General features: G+C 48.0%; 1 protein-coding gene across 1 annotated transcript in view; it reads right to left on the reverse strand.

The window, feature by feature from the left end:
• Window positions 1–19,539, reverse strand: part of PHF12 (PHD finger protein 12) — a 33,990-nt gene extending 14,451 nt beyond the window's left edge. The window contains 5 exon segments of the mRNA XM_044283807.1: window positions 376–496; window positions 640–1,024; window positions 4,032–4,104; window positions 17,268–17,449; window positions 18,860–19,539. Coding sequence (XP_044139742.1) covers window positions 376–496; window positions 640–1,024; window positions 4,032–4,104; window positions 17,268–17,449; window positions 18,860–18,913 — 815 coding nt within the window. The 5' untranslated portion in view covers window positions 18,914–19,539.
• Between the last annotated feature and the right edge of the window lie 1,053 nt (window positions 19,540–20,592).

Consider the following 20,592-nt stretch of genomic DNA (forward strand, 5'->3'; position numbering starts at 1 on the left):
CCGGTTTTCTCTTTTGCCTGATCAGTCAAAATGACTGAACTGAAGACATCCTTATGCATCCTTAATGGATTACTCTCCATTCCGAATGCATGGGGATATGCCTTATCAGTTCTTTTACGGATTGCAAAACTGCCACGTTTGTGTCCATGAGCCCTAACAGTGAGAAAATAAACAGACGTAGGGCTATAATGCGACGTAAACAGGGCCAATAGAAACAGACAGCTCAAAGACCATTTCTGTGCAATAAAGTTGGATATCACTGATCAAATAGTAATTTCTTCGCGTAAACGCATAAAAAAGAAAAAGGATGTATACAAGGCTATATTCACTGTGCATTAGAAGGCGCGTTCTACCGAGACCAGTTATAATTCATACCGGGTACAAGTGAAGCAGACTTTGACTGGTAAAGGTACCAAGCCGTTGTGATCCAACTCATGCTGTGCTTTCTTAACATTTTTCCCCGTCATTTCTTCTTTTCTCCGACGTTTGCTGGTGCCTGCACAACAAAAAGGAAGCACACTGCACATTACAAAACTAAATCAGCACGGTGAAGCAACAGTACAGTGAAAAGCAAGCAAATGATCCATAAATATACAGGGAAATGGGCATATTATACCAACACAAAGAAACGAGACTGACCTGGAAGTGCTGTGGTGCAGGTAAGTTCATTAGGAAGCTGAAACTGGGTGGGATTGCGCTCCATGGCTGCTGCGATAAGTAACTGAAATGGTCTCTTGAGTTGAGAATGAGTGTACTCCGACTCCACAGAAGGATCTTCATCCACATCGATCATGTCCTCATCCATATCATTTTGCTCCGAGGTGGGCGTATCGGTGCTGGCACTGGATGTTGGTGTGCCGGGGCGGCTTACCCTTCTCTCTAATATCCGGGCTTGGGCGAGGGCTCGAAAGCTGCCAGCAGCTCTTTCAGAATAATCCATGTCACTAGTGGGCGACACAGTCCTTCTCCCATATCTGTCAAACAACCCATTGACTTGTCCAAGCTCCTTCTTCCGCTCACGTTTCTGCAAAGACAAATCCAGGTACTTAGGTTAACTGTGTGATAGGTCACAGAGACAGAGCAAAGGGTCTGAGACCTAGGGAGTCAGGGTGCTGAGACCGAGGAGAGACCGGTTTAGCCAGGGTAAGACCCTCAAAAACAAAACAATAAGACAGCCCGGTGGGCCTGGACAGACAAACACTGAATGGTAACAGTATCAGATGGCGTATAAAAGGAATCCTCTCGCCCATCAGAAGTTGTAGAAGTTAATAGTCAAGTCAATTTCAATAAGGCGGGCTTTCAGAGATGGTGCCGATTGACCTCGGCATAGATAGGAGTCTGGAGCAGAGAGTTCCTAAATCACCCCGACAAGGGGCAGGGACTAAATCTCCCTACCCATTTATACAAGGTACTTGCCCTGCAAGGGGCAATCCTGTCCGGATACCTTTCCCTAGTCCCGGGCGGTATCCCTGGAACACCCTACTGGAGGTAAACTCCCGACGCGCCACGTTTCGTTCCACATGAACTCATCAGGGAAGATGTACATAAATGATGGCAAGCAAAAGGAAAAGCTTACATTAGAAAGAGGGGTAAATAGCAAGGTTTGGCAGTAGTTGGAGCTTACATAAAAAAAAACAAAACACAAGTAACCTGTACGCAGGCACACCAGTGGGTGAAGCCTGCTTGAGTCCAGGTGCGACCCAGTATATGGTATCAAAATAAACGGCAGGCAGAGAGCCGTTTAGTTTGATACTATATATCCTGGGTCGCACCTGGACTCAAGCAGGCATGAGTTCGTGTGGAACGAAACGTGATACGTCGGGAGTTTACCTCCAGTAGGGTGTACTAGGGATACCGCCCGGGAATAGGGAAAGGTATCCGGACGGGGTCACCCCTTGCGGGGCAAGTACCTTGTATAAATGGGTAGGGAGATTTAGTCCCTGCCCCTTGTCAGGGTGATTTAGGGACTCCCTGCTCCCGACTCCTACCCACAAGGTCAATCGTTGGCACCATCTCTGAATGGTATCTCAGTCCACTGTATGGAAGCCCGCCTTATTGAAAGTGACTCGACTATCAACTTCTACAGCTTCTGATGGGCGAGAGGATTCCTTTTATACACCATCTGATACTGTTACCATTCAGTGTTTGTCCAGGCCCACCCGGGCTGTCTTATTGTTGGTTTTTGAGGGTCTTACCCTGGCTAGCGCTTCACTCAATGTTAAGTTTTACCCCCTTTGTCCCCTAAGGGGGATCAGTACATTTTGCCTATTTCACTTTGGGAGTAATCATTGTATGCTTGGCCCATCAGTTTACACAGAGTGAGGTCTCCCCGTGCTGCAGGAGGTGGACCAGTGTGTAAATAGGTCGTTCTCCTCGTTCTAGTGTCAGAATGCTGAGACCTCCCCCACCGATTAAAACATTATAGCTCACTAGGACATATCAAAAGTTATTTTTAAAAGGGGGTAAACCCCAAGAATCCACCTGAAGTAAAGAACAGGTAAGTACAACCTTGACAGATCCTGTGCCGCTGCTATGATTCTCCCAGCTGAACTGTATTTACCCAACTGCAGTGGTGACATCACATCGACACCACCTGACCACTGCAGCCAATTACTGGCTTCAACAGGGCATCCGATGAGGGCAGTGATTGGCTGCAGAGGTCACGTGTTGTTGCTGTAACATCACGGGTGCAGCTAGGTAAACAGACACCGGCTGGGAGAACGGGAGCGGCAGCGTGGGACCTGTCCGGTAAATACTTCCCGTTTTGTTTCTTCAGCTGGATCCTGGGGGTTGTCAAATTTCTTTCTGAAACAGGACAATCCCTTTAAAGTATAGGCAGGCATTAAATACAGGGGTGGAAAACCTAGCAGGCTGCATACATGATCATCAGGGGTCAGACACGCACTATTCTGACACGACTGATACCCAACAATCTTTATTTAGCGGTAATGCTAGAAGAGAAAGCCTAGTGAATCCGAAATTCTGCAGAATCACTGGGTACTAAAGGGGGTCATTTATTATACTGAAATACACCTATATTAGGCAACTTTCAGGCACAGATGGCATCTGCAAATTCTCCCCACTCATGCCAGTTCTAAAATTGTGAGTGTGGCATGGACAGGGAAGCGCCAGCAGGCTGGTCTCTTTTACAATTTTCTAAGGGTACTTTCACACTAGTGTTATTCTTTTCCGGCATAGAGTTTCCGGCCTAGGGGCGCTATACCGGAAAAGAACTGATCAGGCATATCCCCATGCATTCTGAATGGAGAGTAAGCCTGTTTTAGGTGTAGAAAATGGTCTACAAATGTAAGACAGCAAGGAAGTTGTCTTCCATTTAGAACGGTCGCTGCATGCACCGAAATTATGGAGAGGCCTGGCTCCTCTTTATAACTTCAGCAGATCCTCCGCCAGCTATGGGGCTTTATTAAGACCTGGTGTCTAAACCGCCAGTCTTAATAAATGTGCCCCTAAGTGTTTTCCAGGACTTTAGGTTAATGGACTTTCCTTATAATAGGTCATCAATACCTGATCTGCAGGGGTCCAACTCCCAGCACCCCCAGCCACTCAGCCTCTTTCAATGGTTCCGGCATCAGAAATAGGCGCTGGAACTACACAGCTCCATCTGCTAGTAAATAGGAGCAGTAACAAGCGCTGCCCCCACAATGTGTAGTTCCACCGCTTGAGCGACTGAAAACAGCTGATTGTTAGGGGCTGCTGGAGTCAGATCCCCGCAGATCAGATATTAATGACCTATCCTGAGGATAGGGCATCTATATGAAAGTCCTGGAATACCCCATTAATACCTAAAATTTCTTGCCAGAACACTAGACGTCCTCAGAAATGCGGAAGGAAAACAGCTCAACGTTTGCTAGACTAGACATCGGCGTGCAGCCAATGCTGGTGAATTAGTAGGGCTGCATGCCCGCCAGTCTCTGAAACCCTCTTTGTCCGGGCCTCTCCAAACTAGGAAGGAAACCTTGATGTGAAAGCCCCCACCTGCTGCATGCTTATCACTACATAAAGCACAATACCTTCCTGCGGATGGTGCAGCGATGACACATCCACTCTCCAGGGGGCAGCATCTCCTCACTCAGGGGAGGATTGCTGAAAGAAAGCAGACAAGAGGGAAGACGTAAGTAACCTTATAAACAGGCCGCACTGCGCACTCATACCGGATGCATACAGGCAATTGTGTATTAGCAATTTCTACAGAAAAATTTTCAAAATAAAATAAAAGAGTTTTAGAAATAATACTCTGAATTAGAAAACCCCTGACATGAAAGCACATGGATGCTTACTGGTCTTATCTGCCTGTGACACCGCTCTGCAGACGCCATTAGTCCATGCCACATTAATGGTGAAGCCACAGAACCGGCCACATCTATTCGCCTGCTCGTCGCTCTACCCCAGTGGGCAGGACCCCATACCACCCTCATATTAGAGTGTACAAGGATCACTGTACTTAAATAAATGGCCTTATATTCAGACCCAGGGAACACCAGCATGACAGCAGTGGACAAGTTACTGTTTGCTAGCAGGAGTCGGGGGACAAGAACCAGCAGAGCCTATATACAGCGCCGTACACGGTGAAGTGGCCATGCTGGGGTACTGCAGATAAGTCCCGATTCATCAACGTCCTGGAAAAGCACTTAAAAGGAAATGAGTCACCAAAAAATGTATCAGCCAGTTAAAACCAGATGGCAACACATTCTTTTTTCTAATCTGTTTTTATTTTCTGGTAACAATTTTTTTTTTCCATTCTATTTTCTTAACATGATTATGGGGTCGGCCATGTTGCCTGAGCCCTGAGCTGTTCTTAACAGCATTTAGAAAACACTAAGGCTGGGTTCACACCTGAGCGTTTTACAGCACGTTCAAACGCGCTGTAAAACGCTCAACACATGAAAACCAATGCTTCCCTATGGCCCTGGTTCACACTTGAGCGTTTTACAGCGCGTTTGAACGCGCTGAAAGACGCCCTACGCTCAAAGAAGTTCTTGAGCTTCTTTGGGGCGTTTTGTCGCGCGTTCCCGTACATAGACTTTCGGGAACGCGTGACAATGGGCGTTCGCTTGTCTCTGTATGCGCGATTGTAAACGCACGTATAATCGCGCATACAGAGTGCTCCTTTCAGAACGCTCAGGTGTGAACCTAGCGTAAAAGGAGGACCTTTTACAGCTCCTGACACGCCTGTTTAATAGCTTCATGTATCCCCCCCATGTAATAATTCTGGAGCATCTGTTCTTATGGTTCTGTTTTGTGCCATCCCTTTATTATTCCTACTAGAAGTTATGAGTAAATTGCTAGCAGTCTGCAGTAAGGGTACAGAGGGGAGGTAACAAGTTGGGGGGAAGGGGGGATCCCTGCACAGTGACAATGGCAGCACTAACTGGATAGAGTGAGACTGTGCAGGTACACCCCCCCCCCCCCCCAACTGGTTACCTCCCTCCCTGTACCCTTACTGCAGACTGCTAGCAACTCATTCTTAACTTCTAGTAAGAATAATAAAGAAATGGCACATCATAGAGCCATACGAATAGATGCTCCAGAATTGTTATTACATGGGGAATGCATGAAGCTACTAAAACAGGTATGTCAGGAGAGGCGACAGCTCCTCTTTTTTGCTTTACAGCTGGCCCCATGGGCCATAGACACAATAGTCTGTGACCTGTACAGAAGTCAGGAGGGAGTAGGCAAGCTGTGATATCACCTATTGTGAATGGTGTCTTATCTATACACAGAGGTGATATCATTACAGGCAGGATTAGAATGACAAGCAGGTAACTTTCATAAAGTGATCTGTACAGACCAAGAAGTGGCTTGTAGCATTAGGCTTAGTGGCCAGTGCGAAAAACTGCTGGATTTTATTGGTTTTGTTTAAATACAGATATTGACACTGAAAATATCAAAAATATTTAAAATGTTAAAACAAAAACATGAATAAACAATAAGTCATTTTATGATGACACATTCCCCTTAAGTGAGGGCTGGACAAACCCCAGGAGGTAGGCAGCCAAACAGCCCAGAAATCTGCTGCTCGTGCCTAACATTTTGGATGGTGGGTCAATGGAAGTTCATGGTCAATGTGTAGGTCACCTTTAACCCTTTAAGGCACATTATGTTCTCTTTCATGACATTGTTTCAGCGGCCACGCTAGAAGCAACATGTAATGGTTACACAGGAAGCACCCACAATGCACGCCGGCAGCCCCCCCCCCTCAGACTGTGGGTGCCACACAAACAGTAGCATACAGAAGATGCAGATGGGTAAAACTGAAGTCTCATTCTGCGGCTTTGACACTTGCATGTAAAACATATGAAGGCCGGCGTCATCTACAACGCACTTTACTTTAGAGAACACCATAAAGGATCCAGGGGCGCAGGGTACAGGAGCACGGCTAGACTCTTTTGTATACCACCTATTGGTTGGTTTACTTCAAAGCAGAATTTTGCACCAAAAAAATAAATAAAACACAACGCAACATGTCACATCTTAAAAGGTTTTTCTGGGATTTTAATATTAATGACCCATCCTCAGGATAGGCCATCATTATCTGCTCACTGGTAGGGGCACCCTGCACCCCCGTCAGCACCTCCAGAAGTCCCATTATCCCCCCCCCCCCCCCCCCCCGACACCGGATGTTCTCATCCGTGTGCAAGGACCAGGAGCGGCACTGGGAGCGGGGTAAGTATATTACCTGTGAGGGGCCCGGCACATATGCCATGCCCATCAACTAGCAAAGTGCAATAGATTTTTCCTTTTTTGCTCATTTACTTGATAAAAAGGTCTAAAATGAGAGACGCCATTTTGCACCAAAAAACGCACCAGACTTTGGCTCACAATATGGTACATCTGAATGATTTTCTGCCACAATAATGTCATAAAGAAATTGTAAATTACGGTGGGCACCATATTTGGAGCAAAAATCTGCGACTTTTTACTTCTCTCATCACTTTCCAAAAGCGGACAAAAACTGCGTCTGGGGCTTATTGGGAGGGCCTCGGTCACATTTACACCATCTCTGGTATAACTGGTATAGGTGTGAATTTCTGCCACACTGACTACCAGAAGATGTACCAGCCTTCTCACAGCTTCTCCTAGACCAGCAATGACAAGTTAGTCAGTAAAATGGTCCAGGAGTAGCTCACTCCTATTCAAGTGAGGTGAGTGCGATACCGAGCAGTCGCTATACAATATACGGCACTGTCCTTTGCGTACGCGGAGAAGGCTGCGGCGCTCACAGGAGCACTGTTACCTTCTCGATCATCCATTGGCTACTGATCACCTATCAAGAAGGCAGGTATTAAAATCTCGGAAAACCCTTTTAAGTTGGCATTCATAATAGGAGAGTCTCTCCCTCACGATCCTGCCAATCCAGCGCTGCAGCTTCTGCCCTAGCTGGACCAGACGTGACAACCGCCTGTTCCCACTCACGATCGCTGCAGTCCATCACTGGCCTCGGCAGTCATGTATGCAAGAAAAGCATCTGACCACTGAGCCTTTGCAATGACATGCAGTCTTTGAACACGTGACCACTGAGGCCAGCAACTGGCAGCAGTGGTCACACGAGTAGAAACGCCATCTGATCACTCTTGGTCCGACAGGACTTTCATACAGTGGGGCCCTCTGTCACCCCTCCCACCTCATATTTAACGTCACAGACTTTCTGGCTAACATGGTACAGCGCTATTCTTACTGTACGAGCAGCAGCTTCCTAAAATGTATTTGAGAAGAGCAGAAGGGTGTAAAGAGGACAGGGACTTGGATACAAACGCGTGCACAACACAGAGGCCTGGAAGACGTCTAGAACTGGGCGCACAAAGCCTGCATACCACACTTCATTCCAAGAGAGCGGAGACAAGAATCCTGCCGTGGAAACAACCACGTACATATCCCCAGTCCTAGGCAGGCTTTGGCCTGTGAGACATACCACCGAATCCAAAGAGGCAACGATGGCTGCCAACACAAATGGCATGCACATAGTCACACCTTGGCCCGGACCCCTACATTTATCTCATCTACGTGACTGCACACTTCCACAAACACATCGCTAGCGTTTTTCTTTCAAGTGGACGCAGAAGCTTCTAAAATTACAGGTTTTCATTTCCATGTGAAAAAACAAAAAAAGTTAAGTCCCCATTCACACAATTGCATTTTTAGTCCGCATCTAGGGATGAGCGAAATCGACATCCGAAGTCGATTTGCAGAAAACTTGTTAAAAAAAAAAAAAAAAAAAAACCACTTCTACCAAACTATGTTCCAATTTTCATCCGAAGTCGATTCGTTCAGGCCTAGCCGCATCCAATCCGCATGGTCTTTGCCATAGACAGCAGCAGGAAGAGAGACTGTACGTGCGCTCGCCGTCTCCTCATACAGCTGATCGGCAGAGGTGCCCGGTGTTGGATCCCCGCCGATCTGATATTGCTGACCTACACTGAGGATAGGTCATCAACAGTAAAAGCCCAGACAATCCCGTTAAAACGCAAGACAAACTATATAAATGTGGTATCGCTGTAATCGTATTGACCTGGAGAATAAAGGTAATAATCCCTGGTGCAAGATTGCGTCTTCTCCCAGTTCCACCACGCTCAGAATTTTAAAAGGCGCTGTTAGAAAGTACAACGTGTCCCGCAAAAAAAAAAAAAAAGGCCTAACATGGTTATGTGAAAGGAAAAATAAAAGATCTGGCTTCGGGACGGCAGGGAGTAAAAAGCGAAAACAGAAAATTGCAAGGTCCTGAAGGGGTTAAAACACAGAGCACTTCAATTATTTGTGCCATTCTGCATCTGATGTATAGTTGTTTTCCCCACAGACTTCAAAGGGGTTGTTAAAATAAACAGAAAATCTGCAAAAAATAAGGTCGAGATAAATATGTGGATTTGGGTACAGATTTCGCACCTACACAACCCCTCAAATGTGGCCGAGATTGAACGATCTTAAGTCTAAAATGGTTCTAAAGATAGACCTGGTTTTTCACGGTTAATCTTCTGCAGGTTTCTTAGAAACCACATTTGGGAAAATATTACCAGCGAGCAAATCCTCCAGTCCACACTGCCGCACATTCTTCCTGCAGCTGCCGCCACAGGCAGCTCTCCATGGCGCCCATTGAAATGTAACGCACTGCTGAAGAGAGTATACTGTTACTTAGCATCTTTTTGCTCTGGCTAATATAGAGGGTACTGAACCGTAGATCACCCTCTGCGAGGTCCCATGTCATTTGCCGCATCTATGAATCATGTTGGGGGATTGGAATGCGGCAATAAGGGCATCCAAGGGTCTGCACCGAGAAGGTCCCACCACTAAAACCATCTACTGGTAAATCAATTTCTTAAATGGGTTGTCTGGATTCAGAGCTGAACCCGGACATATCCCCATTTTCACCCAGGCAGCCCCCCTGATATGAGCATCTGAGGATTTAATGCTCCAATGCTCTCCCTTGCCCTGCACTGAATCGCACAGGACAAAGGCAGTTTTTGAAGATCCGATAACGTACTGTGCTCTCCATAGGGACTGCTAGGCGGAGGCTTAGCCGTGAGCCCGGTGACTTCACCGACACTAATGGGATGGCTTTAGCACTGCCCTAGTCTGTAAAACTGCTAGGGAAGCTCTAAAGCCCGCCCATCAGAGCCGGTGATAGCAGTGTGCCAATGTAAATAAAATAAAGCCTTTGCCCTGCGCGATACAGCACAGGGCAAGGGAAATCATTGGAGCATGAAATGCTCATAACAGGGGGGCCGGAGGGGTGAATATGGAGATATGTCCAGGTTCAGCTCTGAACCCGGACAACCCCTTTGAGGGCTCATGCACGCGATGGTAACCGTTTTGCAGTCTGCAGATGTATATGGCCATGTGCATCCTGCATTTCCCCCTTCCGCAGGTCCTGCACTGTGGTACAAATACCTATTCTTGTCCGCAAAACAGACAATAGGACATTCTATTTTTGAGGGGCCACGGAACAGATGTGCAGATGCGGACAACACATGGTGTTTTCTCCGCATCTTTTAGGGCCCATTAAAATGAGTGGTCCACAACTGAGCCGCAAAAAACGTGGATTGGGTGTGGACCGAAAATACGGTCATTTGCACGAGCCCTAAGGTGCAGTTACATACGTGCTCCAAGTGAGCGGGAAATTATCGGGAAGGAATCGCTCCTTCACTATAGGCAAGAGATGCATTTGTATGTAGCATGTAAGGGGATGAGTGATGGCTATTGTGATCGCTCGCCCTCATACAGATACAGAAGCAATGGTTTAGGTGTCCGCATCAACGATGAATCCCCCTGAAGTACAAGTGTTTTGCTCATTCATTGGGCGATCGACGGCACCTTTCCACAGGCCGATTACTGGGATGAGCGTTCATAGTAACTTTCATTAACGATGATCGGCCTAGCAAACGTCCGGTGTAAATCCGCCGTTACTGATGCGGTGATAGATGAGGTCTCACTGATGACGGATTGGAATGAAGGCTTTGGGCTGTGCTCATAGATTTCTGGGTATGGAAATCTGACAACAATCTAAGCAAAGAGCCATTGATCCAAGCGAGAGGTTGTTTACAATGTTGTCAGAGCCGTCTTTCATTCTGGAGATGGGTGACTGTTCAATGTGATCGGATCCGGAGATGGGCCAATGTGATCCGGAGATGGGCCAATGTGATCGGATCACAGGCATTTATTACACGTCGCTACCCCTTCAAGGGGGGAATCCAGCAGATCATCTCCTTTCTACTTAAGCAGATCTATGAAGAGTGCCGTCATATATGTCACTGATGAGTGTCACCTAGGACGTCACCCCGGGTATCAACCACACAGCCTCCCCTATGGTTGCCCTAAGGACAGGAAGCCTCTGCTCTCCTATAAAGCTCTAGAGCAGGAATAAGCCCTTATTATATAAGCTTTGTGTCCCCGAGGAATGCGTTTGTCTGCGGAGTCCACTCCCTGTGGTCTGTAGACAAGGAAACGGCATTAACACTTTACATACAAATGCTTCAAGCTCTACTGGGCACAGGGGAACATGGGCTTTACTTACTCAATGCCGTCTTTCAGAAAATCCTAAGCAAAAAAAAAAAGAGCCAGTGTTTGCCATGTGCCCTTTCAGGACTCGGGTGGACAGAATAATTAATAATGGATCCAGCATCCACAATCCAGTCAGTTAGAGGGATTTCTCATATGGGTGACACTATTACTTTGCCTGCTGAAGAGTGAAGTGAGGCGAGAACATGGTCTTGTGAGAAAAAGTTTCTCTCAGGAGATCACGATGCAGCAGGCCACTGCGGCGCTGTCAGTGGAGGAAAAAAAACAAAAACGCACCAATGTAGAAAAGTGAAGCCATCACGCCTTCTTGGAGCTTGCTTTTCACAAGACAGTCTGAACCACAAGGGGGTCACAGTAACTAAGGTTGCCCATACACACCAGATAAGTCATCAGTGGTCACCTTTAGAAAATGTTATGTGGCCATCTGAAAATGAATGCTTTAGTATTGTCGACCAAATTCATTCCTTTTATACGGATAGTGTCTGTGCGATTCCGATTTTTGCGGAATGAAACAGCTGGTCCCTAATAGACCAGTCCTTTCCTGGTCAGTAATGCAATCAATAATAGGACATGTTCTATTTCTTTGTGGAACGGGTATGTGGAAATATGGAAACTGAATGCACACGGAGTAACGTCCGTATTTTTTGTGGACCCATTGAAATGAATGGTTCTGCACGGAGACGGAAAGAAAATACGTTTGTGTACATGGCCCTTACACTGGAGACTCAGCTCTGTAACCTTGGCCTAAGGGTATGTTCAACACAGTAATTTTTCTGTGACTGTCTCATTTGATTGGGCCTTGAGGAAACCGATGCACACCCTGCAAAAATAAGCCCATTCACATATATGGAATGGATGATTAGGTTACAGAAATTTCAGCAACAAACCTGCTGCGTGTTAACATTCCCTTCGAGTACGGCCACACACAAGGCAGAACTTCTGCTGCAGATTTGCCACACATTTCACCCAATGCACTGGGGATTTAAAATTCGCACCACAGGTCAAGTGATGCTGTGGATTGCCGCACAAGGCCCAATCAAATGACAGTCACAGAAAAATCAGCCCCCCAAAAAAATAAAAAAATACTGTGTTGAACATACCCTTAGGCCAAGGTTACAGAGCTGGCCATAGGCTTTAGCCTCCAGCGGAAATAGACTGAGTTGCAGTACCAGACACAGCCACTAGGCTGACTATTCTTACTGCCTGGCTATATACAGACACAAAGATCTACAAGGAAGCAACTGTTCTGAAACCCAGAGCCAGAAACCATATAAATATCAAAATCAGGCTAGTTTCACATCTGCATTTTTGCAGCACAGTTTGGAGTTCCGGCAGGGGATCTCAAAACCACAGCAAAACGCTTCCGTTGTAATACAACCGGCTGCAACTGTGCAGAATGAATCCGGTTCTATTATACTGAAAATGAAGAAAGCGGATCCAGCACTAAAACCACTTGGTCAACGGGCGCATGATCCGTTCTTTTTCGGGTCTGAAAAAAATAAAAAAAAGATCTGGCACCATTGGCTTACATGATTTTTGGTGCTGGATACGGCATGTTCAGTTTCCCATGCCGCACAAAAAAAACGCTACAGCGATTGTGTGTCCGGCATAGGAACACATTCTGATGCACTCCGTTCGGGTTTGTTCATTTTTGTCCCCATTGACCATGGATGGACACAAAACTGAAGCGTTGTGTTGCCGTTTTGAGACCCTGTGCCGGATCTCAAAACCGGACAGCACAAGGCAGATGTGAAAGTAGCCTAAAGAGCCATGAGGGTGGTGGTTAAAAAAACTAAAACGCAACAGCCGGGATTCTTCTGGGTTGGCCAGTTTATATTACTAGCTGTACATATGCTGGTAACAGCACCTGCAGGCAGCTCGTAATAAGCTTTATAAAACTATCGGCACTGTTCGATGGTTTACCAAGACTGAGAACATGGCTGGCCCGCTGGTCAGGGGTCCTGTGAGTACACATGAATTGTTCATATTAAACTATCGGACATCAGTGCTGCTTGTTTAATAATGCTTCTTACGAGCTGCATACATGTAGTAATGTAAACTGGCCAGCCCCTTTAACAACTGCTCAGGCAAGATGGCCGCCCTCATAATGTTCAGGAAACAACAACAAAAAATGAAAAATCAGCCATCGGGAATTAAAAACAGAGTAAAAAGGACGTGTGCTGCTATCGGAACTAAATTAGCAGAAAAAAAAAAATTGGCAACACATTCCCTTTAACCATTACTAAATGCCTGGCTGGTCAAAGCTTTCCCCAGCAAAATCAGCTGTCTTCCTGGGGTCATAAGACGAGGCGTGTGATGTGACATGGGTACCATACCTGTAAGACCAAAGAGATAGATTATATATATATATATATATATATATATATATATATATATATATATATATATATATATATATATATATATATATATATATATATATATAGAGAGAGAGATGAAAAAAAAAGAAAAAAAAGGGGGGGGGGGGGTTTATTGTCACTTCCCATCGATTTGGCGGCCTGTGCGCACCGCAGACAGTGGCTGCCGTCACTGCACATGGTGAATGGCACAATATGCAGGGATTAAAGAGGATCAGTTCCAAGTCTGTATATTATATTCTGCTCTAATCATTGTATAATATAAGGTTGCGCTTTTGCTTATGGCAAGTGATTGCTGTCCGCAGAAGACGGATGAGCGTGCGCCCCTATAGGCGTCCGTTTGCAAGGTACATTCACGGACAAGAATGGCGCGTGCTGAGAGTTTCTCTGCGCGGACCAATGGGCCCAGTGAATTGCACAATTTATTTCAAAGGGTCCATGAGCTATGCAGGTGGGTGCAGATGGAAGAGACTGCCTCAATCGGCTCAGGCTATGTCAGGGATCGGCATCCTTTGGGCACTCCATTTGTTTTGGAACTACTGACTCCCAGAATCCGCCTTTTACGTTTATAGGAGATACAGGAACAGCTAAGTGTGCATTCTGGGAGTTGTAGTTTCACAGCAGTTGAAGTGTCAAAGGTTGCTGATCCCTGGGCTAGGCAATCACAGCTGGTACTACAGAATGGCTCATTTCACCTCCAGTGAAACACTGTAGCAAACTATCAGCACAGGACAGAAATTGGCGCAGATGATTTATTTAGCAGAGGATCTCTAGGAGAAATGCGGCAAACCTTCAGCTGTGAATAGCATTAGGGCTGCAGGGGGTCAGACGGCCAAATACATTAAACAGTTCTAGGAAAGTGCCGCTAGAATCACATCAGAAATGGATAACGCACCTGTGGTTTACAAATGAGAACCAAGAAGATTCCCTGACAACTGTGCCACACAAATACCACTCACTACAAGGCCTTAGACCTCCTTCACATGGACATATCCGTTTTTGTGTTCCGCAAATTGCAGATCTATAAAACATGGATACCGGCCATGTGCGTGTCCTCCGCTAGAAATGCCTATCCTTGTCTGCAACATGGACAAGAATAGGACATGTTCTCTCTTTCTTACAGGGCCGTGGAACAGACATACGGACGTGGATGGAGTGCTGAAATAAATGGGTCCACATCCAACCCTCAAAGAATGGGGATCAGATGCAGACCAAAACTAGACGTGTGCCTTGGAGTTTGTCCACACGTAAATACAAACTGCAGTGGAAACCCCAGGAGAAATGCAAGGCTGCCCCTCAGATTTCTGCTGCAGATTGTCACGTCATCATTAACTAAAGCCTGTATTACACAGCCCAACGTGGCAGACCATGGGGAGCGCCACCTCCCGGCAATCTCCTGCTCGCTAGCAGAGGAGACCGATGCTATTACATGGAGCGATCTCTCGAAAGCACAGGGAGGAGCAATCGTTATATGCCATTGCTCGTCCCCATGCTGTATAGTGGTTTGCCCGCAGCAGATTGTTATTGGACACCACAATCTGCCGCATGCAATCTTTTTTTTTTACCATGTCAAAAGACTTAGACTGCCCGATGATCGAGCGTTCGTGGCAGTATTACACTGCCAGATGATCGCTAATGAGTATTTGCGATTATCTGCAAAAACATTGGGCAGTATAATACAGTCTTAACACTGCAAAAAAGTATAGCGTAAATGGGCAATCCTATCTCAAAGCGATGGCCTCTCACCACATTTATCACTTTACGATCAGTAGGGGTCCGACTCCTTAGAATAAAGTCCTTCCCTGGATAGAGGTGTCCCGGCCACAGGGCTGGTCCTATTCACCTAAGGGCACCGTGCTGCAAACCCCCCGCATAGCAGGCGGACAGGGCTGTGCTGAGAAAGGCTGGAGAGGCCCAGAGGTCGGACCCCCGCTGGAAGGAATATCCTTTAACATCTACATACATTTGCTATGCTGAATGGCATCATAGACTGCATTTTTCAATGTGGTCAAGCAATGGTATTCTGATGTGAAGACTGTGGAAATCTATGGGCAGCACGGTGCCGCAGAATTAAAGGGATCGATCTAGCCCCAAAACCACTGAGCTGTGGCCACATGCTGCTTGGGGACAGGTCACCACTGAAAATAGTAAATGGCTGCAGTGGTGCACTTGACCGCAGACGCCATATCATACTGGGGCCTGAGAGGCGGTGAATAGGCGAGTGGGCCCCCACCCCCTTTTCATTTGCTGAATTTCAGAGCCATAACTAAAATTGGCTATGGGGCCAGACAACCCCTTTAACATTGTCGCCATACAGCACTGGGGCAACGGTTGTGTGTGTAGAGGGGTTCCTCCCCCACTACAATAACTTACTGATATGTAAGCAGCGGGTAATGACGAGACATGGGTAGTAGCCCATAAACATGGTGTGAACAGAGCCTTAGGAAGCTGCCGAAGGTTTCATTGCTCGACCAGCAGGGAATTCACACAATTACACAATACCGCATTCATCCATCTACAGCACAGGAAGATAAAACAGAGCTGCTTCCCAAATGACACCCTGTATACAGAGTCTTCGGTGAGACCCGTGCCATGTAAACACAGACAAGTTCCTTCCTGTCTGTCACCGTGCACAGCGATTCTACATAAGACCCCACAAGAAGAGGGGTCCGGATAGCATTCCCTCCATGTACGAGTGGCCATCCATATACAATAGAGGTTGTCCTTGAGCAACAAAGCTGGCACCCTTCCCAGCACTGCTCGCCGGCCTTACCAGAAGTACACAGGCCTAATTATATTTCCTCCCCGGGTAACTAGAACCGCGCTGTGTCACCACCTAATAACACTGGGCACTCTGGGCTGGGAAACTTTCACTTATGCAGCACAGACGTAAGACATCCGCCTGCAAGCGGCAATGTCACAATTATCTAGATCAGGGATCCGCAACCTCCGGCTGTCCTGAAACTACAACTCCCAGAATATTCCTATTAATTCTATGGTAGTTACAACAACAGCTGGGCAAGTGTGCATGCTGGGAGTTGCAGTTTCACAACAGCCGGAGTGAAAAGGCTGCAGACCCCTGACCCAACGCTTGTCACAAGGACCTACAAAAAGATGCCGATGCCCCAACGTCCCGATCCAGCTGTAGTCAGCACTGCGGAGGCACGCAGACCCAGGAAGACCTCACTTTGCCAGAAACAGAACAATGAACAGAACTGGTTTTGTGTTACAGTGAAGAACAGCAGCACCAGCGCCACCTATGGGATGGCTGGAGGCACAACACTGCATATTTGCACAGTAGCACACAACAGATCATACACATGGTGTAGCCCGTATACATCTCCGGCGAACCATCGTCTACATTATAGATGGCAAACCCTATGACAACAGCAGTAAGGGGTTTTCTGGAAATGTGATATTCAGGGCCTATCTGAGGACAGGTCATTAATATCAGACCGGCGGAGGTCCACCTCCCGACACGTCATCCGATCAGCTGTCTGAAGAGATGCTGCTTTCACCAGAGCTCTGGCCGTCCATTCTACAGCGGCTGTGCTTGGTATTGCAGATCAGGCCCATTCACTTCAACGTGACTAAGCTGCTCCTAGGCCACAAGACCAACGTCACTGGCCTAGGAGGAGCACCAAAGCCTCTTCCAACAGTTGAGGATAGGCCGTCAATGTCAAATTCCCAGCTAAGCCTTTTGATAGTAAATATCTAAGGGCCTGCCATTAGAACAAATGAGACAACATATAGGCCTGGAGGGTTCGCAGGATAACAAACACCAGACACACAGGTATTCGCACTATCAGGAGCTCTCTCCACAGCTAATATATAAGATGGGGATAGACTACGGCCTCTTACCAGCACTGAAGGTGGAAAGCGGCCGGACAGTGGTCACAGCAGAGGAGGTCCCCTCCTTCCTTGCAGCTATCACAGCTGTCATGGTTGGTGGCCCGTCCACTTCTCCTGGGCTCTTTTTCTGGTCTCCTGCTTTTCTTCTCCCCTTCTTCACTCTTGGGTGGTGCCAGGAGGGCTTGGATTTGCTAGTGTAGGCACAGGGGAAGGTGGAAAGCATCAGCGACAGAACACACGATTCCAAACCTATTGCATAAAACTAATAATATTCACAAATGATGTCACGCAGTAGGGTGGGGGCTGTTGTGGACACAGTGTCCACACTGCCTGCTGTGCTTCAGAACCGGTATCATTTTTAATCGGCCAAACAACCCCCACTCATTTTAATTGGATTTGTCCAACGAGAAAACCCCCATTTTTTTTCTTCTTCAAAGCAGCTACATAAGAAGAGAGAAAAATAAAATAAAAGAAAGCCTGGTGCCCCTTTATTCCTAATCTCAAGGCTTCCACTGTTCTTGCGGGCAGAATAGTGTAAGATTGGGGGGGGGGGGGGGAAGACTGCGATCTAAATGATGCCCGTGTGAACAGGGCCTGCCCTCCGGGTAGGTCATCACTATCAGATCAGTGGGGGGTCCACCACTACCGATCAGCTGTTTGCAGCAGGCGGCACCAGAACACAGCAGTGTGCAGATCTGGAGGCCGACTGTACGCCGACACAGCCTCCCGACCAAACCGCTGATCAGCGGGGGCGCGGACCTCCATAATCTCACAATGATGACCTATCCCGAGGACAGGTCACTGGTGTCTATAGTGTGGAAGACCCTTTTTAGCACTAGTTCAGCAAACAGCTACCACCCCTATACACATTGGGCTCTGCCAGGCGCCACGCACCTCCTCTGAAAACAAGACGCTCAAGCATGTTGAATTCCAAAATGCTCGAGCCTTCATTCCCCTCCAAAATCTGGCACAAGGTGGAGGGGAGCTGAAACAACTCATATACATTAATTGCCTGGATAACCCAGCCAAAAATCAACAAACGCTAATCTAATGCGACCACCTTCAAGCCTAGTTCACACATCAGTGATTTTGGGTCATAAAATAAAAGCACAGGAGCAGATCTTTCCATCATAGCGTATCTGTGTATAGGCTTCGCTCCTAATCACTGACCAAACACTGACGTGCGAGCGGGGCTGCTTGATGAATACACTGTAGGAGATCAGAGCTAGCACAGGGTTTGTCCAAACGCAACCAATCAGATCCAATCTCTCATTTTTTCAGAGGTCCCATGGAGTACAGAAGCAGCTCTCTGATTGGTGCACCACTTGTACAGCAAGCTACACCTTTTCTCGGTCACCTAGGTGCATGGAGATGCTGGGTAGAGGAGGAGATCAGGGGGCAGGATATGTCCTCCGATAACAGGGAGCAATAGACTGTCCTCCTGCAGACATGGTGGGAGCTAAGGCTGTGCAGGCAGTAAATGGAGCCCGGCCGTCACTGCGCATGTCTCCGCCGATCATGGGCCGAGGGCAGCCTTATGAGGCCGGGCAGAGGAGCCAGGGTCTGCAGGGGCCCCTCCCTCATTGCTGGGCTCAGCTTACCTCCATCAGCCCCCCGGACGTGTCCAGGTCGTACACAATGGTTTTGGTCTCCATGGCGGGGTCTCGGGCCCAGCAGACGAGTCGCTCAGTGAGGTCGCCGCGGCCTCCCCCCCGGGGGATCAGGTCCTGGAGCTCCGAGTAACGGAGATTGGAGGGCGCCGCTGTCTCCTAGGAGCTATCCGGCTGACAAGAAAGCTTTAGAGGGAAGCAGTCCGAGGAGGGGGCGCTCCCTGCTCCGGGGATATGGCGAGGCCTATCCAGGGCCTAGCCTACTGGTCGCCGGTCCCTCCTCCTGCGATGGCTGCGGTCTGCAGGAAGCATCAAGGCTCCGGCCATGTTGGCCCCGTCTTTTCACAGGGGAGAAGGGCAGACAGAAGGGCTTGTATAACGGCGCACTGCTCCGTGACGGGCTCCCTGTTCCGCTCCACTCCTTCCGCGGTTGCTTACGTGCGTCTCCCCTCCCCCAGCAGCGGCCGCGCACTTGGCGCAAAGTGACTGCGCGGGAGACAGCCCTTTGCGCATGCGTACAACAAGGAGAAAGGGAGGGGGAGCGCTGAGCCGCTAAACACCGAGGATAGGAGAAGCGCTAGACTTTAGGAACGTCACGGCGTTTACGCATGCGCAACAGGCTAGACGGGTTTCTTTGAGTCGCTGGGAAGACAGCGGACGACATCTACGTCACCAACCATGCGCATGCGTGGTCTTCGAGAACGGGAAGCCTAGAACAGCCACGAAAGAGGCGGGGAGGATTGGATGGGTACAGTGACGTCACCGAGCGGAGCGTGCGCTGTAGGATGGAAGAAGCACACACGGCCTGCACACAGCAGGGGGCGCGGCGTGAAGTTACGTTACGTCCTTAGATGTACGCAGGCGCAGAGCTAGGAAAAAGGGGCGTACAGGGGCATGCCCGTGGGAGGGAACTAGGTCCTCTTCCTGCGTACATGGATGGGGCTTTTTATTGTTTATGTTTTGGCTTTGGCTTCGCATGCGCGTTATGTGTATGTAATGAGAGGGCGGCCATGTTGGAGCTGGCATGTTCGGGAGTGACCTGGATAAGCAGCGCTTCAGCTAGGGTTTAGTATGCCTGTGACCTGACCGCGCCTCCTGCACAGGGCGAGCCTGGATACCCCGAGGGAGAGCATTTTACAATCTAATTCCAGAATCATTCTTGCTGCCTGAAGGGGAGGGCAGAGAAGCCAGCTGATTGGCTGAAAGGCATCACGTGGGCTTTCTGTACAAGCACAGCCTTGGCAGCAGGGACCATTCTATAGAATAACTCATGGCTTGTGTGAAAAAGGCTCGGTACATAAAATAAACGTATACGTTACAGATGCCGTCTGTCACCATAGAGTTCCATTATTAAAAAAAGCACCAGGAGATGGGCTTATGTAGTTTGAGCACCGCCCCAGCAACGCGCCCCTGGCGCTCGATACTGACGCCGTCATCGTTATAAACACAATATATGCAGAGTGGAGGGCTTCTGGGTGTTTCCGTGGGCTTCCGATCCGCGCCTCCGCTCCACAAAATAAAGGACATGTCATATGTTTTGCTGTACATATGGTCAGGGCCGTCTTTAATATTGATTGGACCCTGGGCAAAAATTTACTTGGGCCCCCTGGATCCCACCTTCCCACACCTTAGCAGGCAATCACGCCCTCCACCACAACACACACACAAAAAATCCACACATCTGGTAGAGTACAGTGAATGACTGTAAATACTTCCAGTTCTGA

The sequence above is a fragment of the Bufo gargarizans genome, chromosome 3, assembly GCF_014858855.1.
Source record: "Bufo gargarizans isolate SCDJY-AF-19 chromosome 3, ASM1485885v1, whole genome shotgun sequence".
In the NCBI taxonomy this organism is placed as follows: domain Eukaryota; kingdom Metazoa; phylum Chordata; class Amphibia; order Anura; family Bufonidae; genus Bufo; species Bufo gargarizans.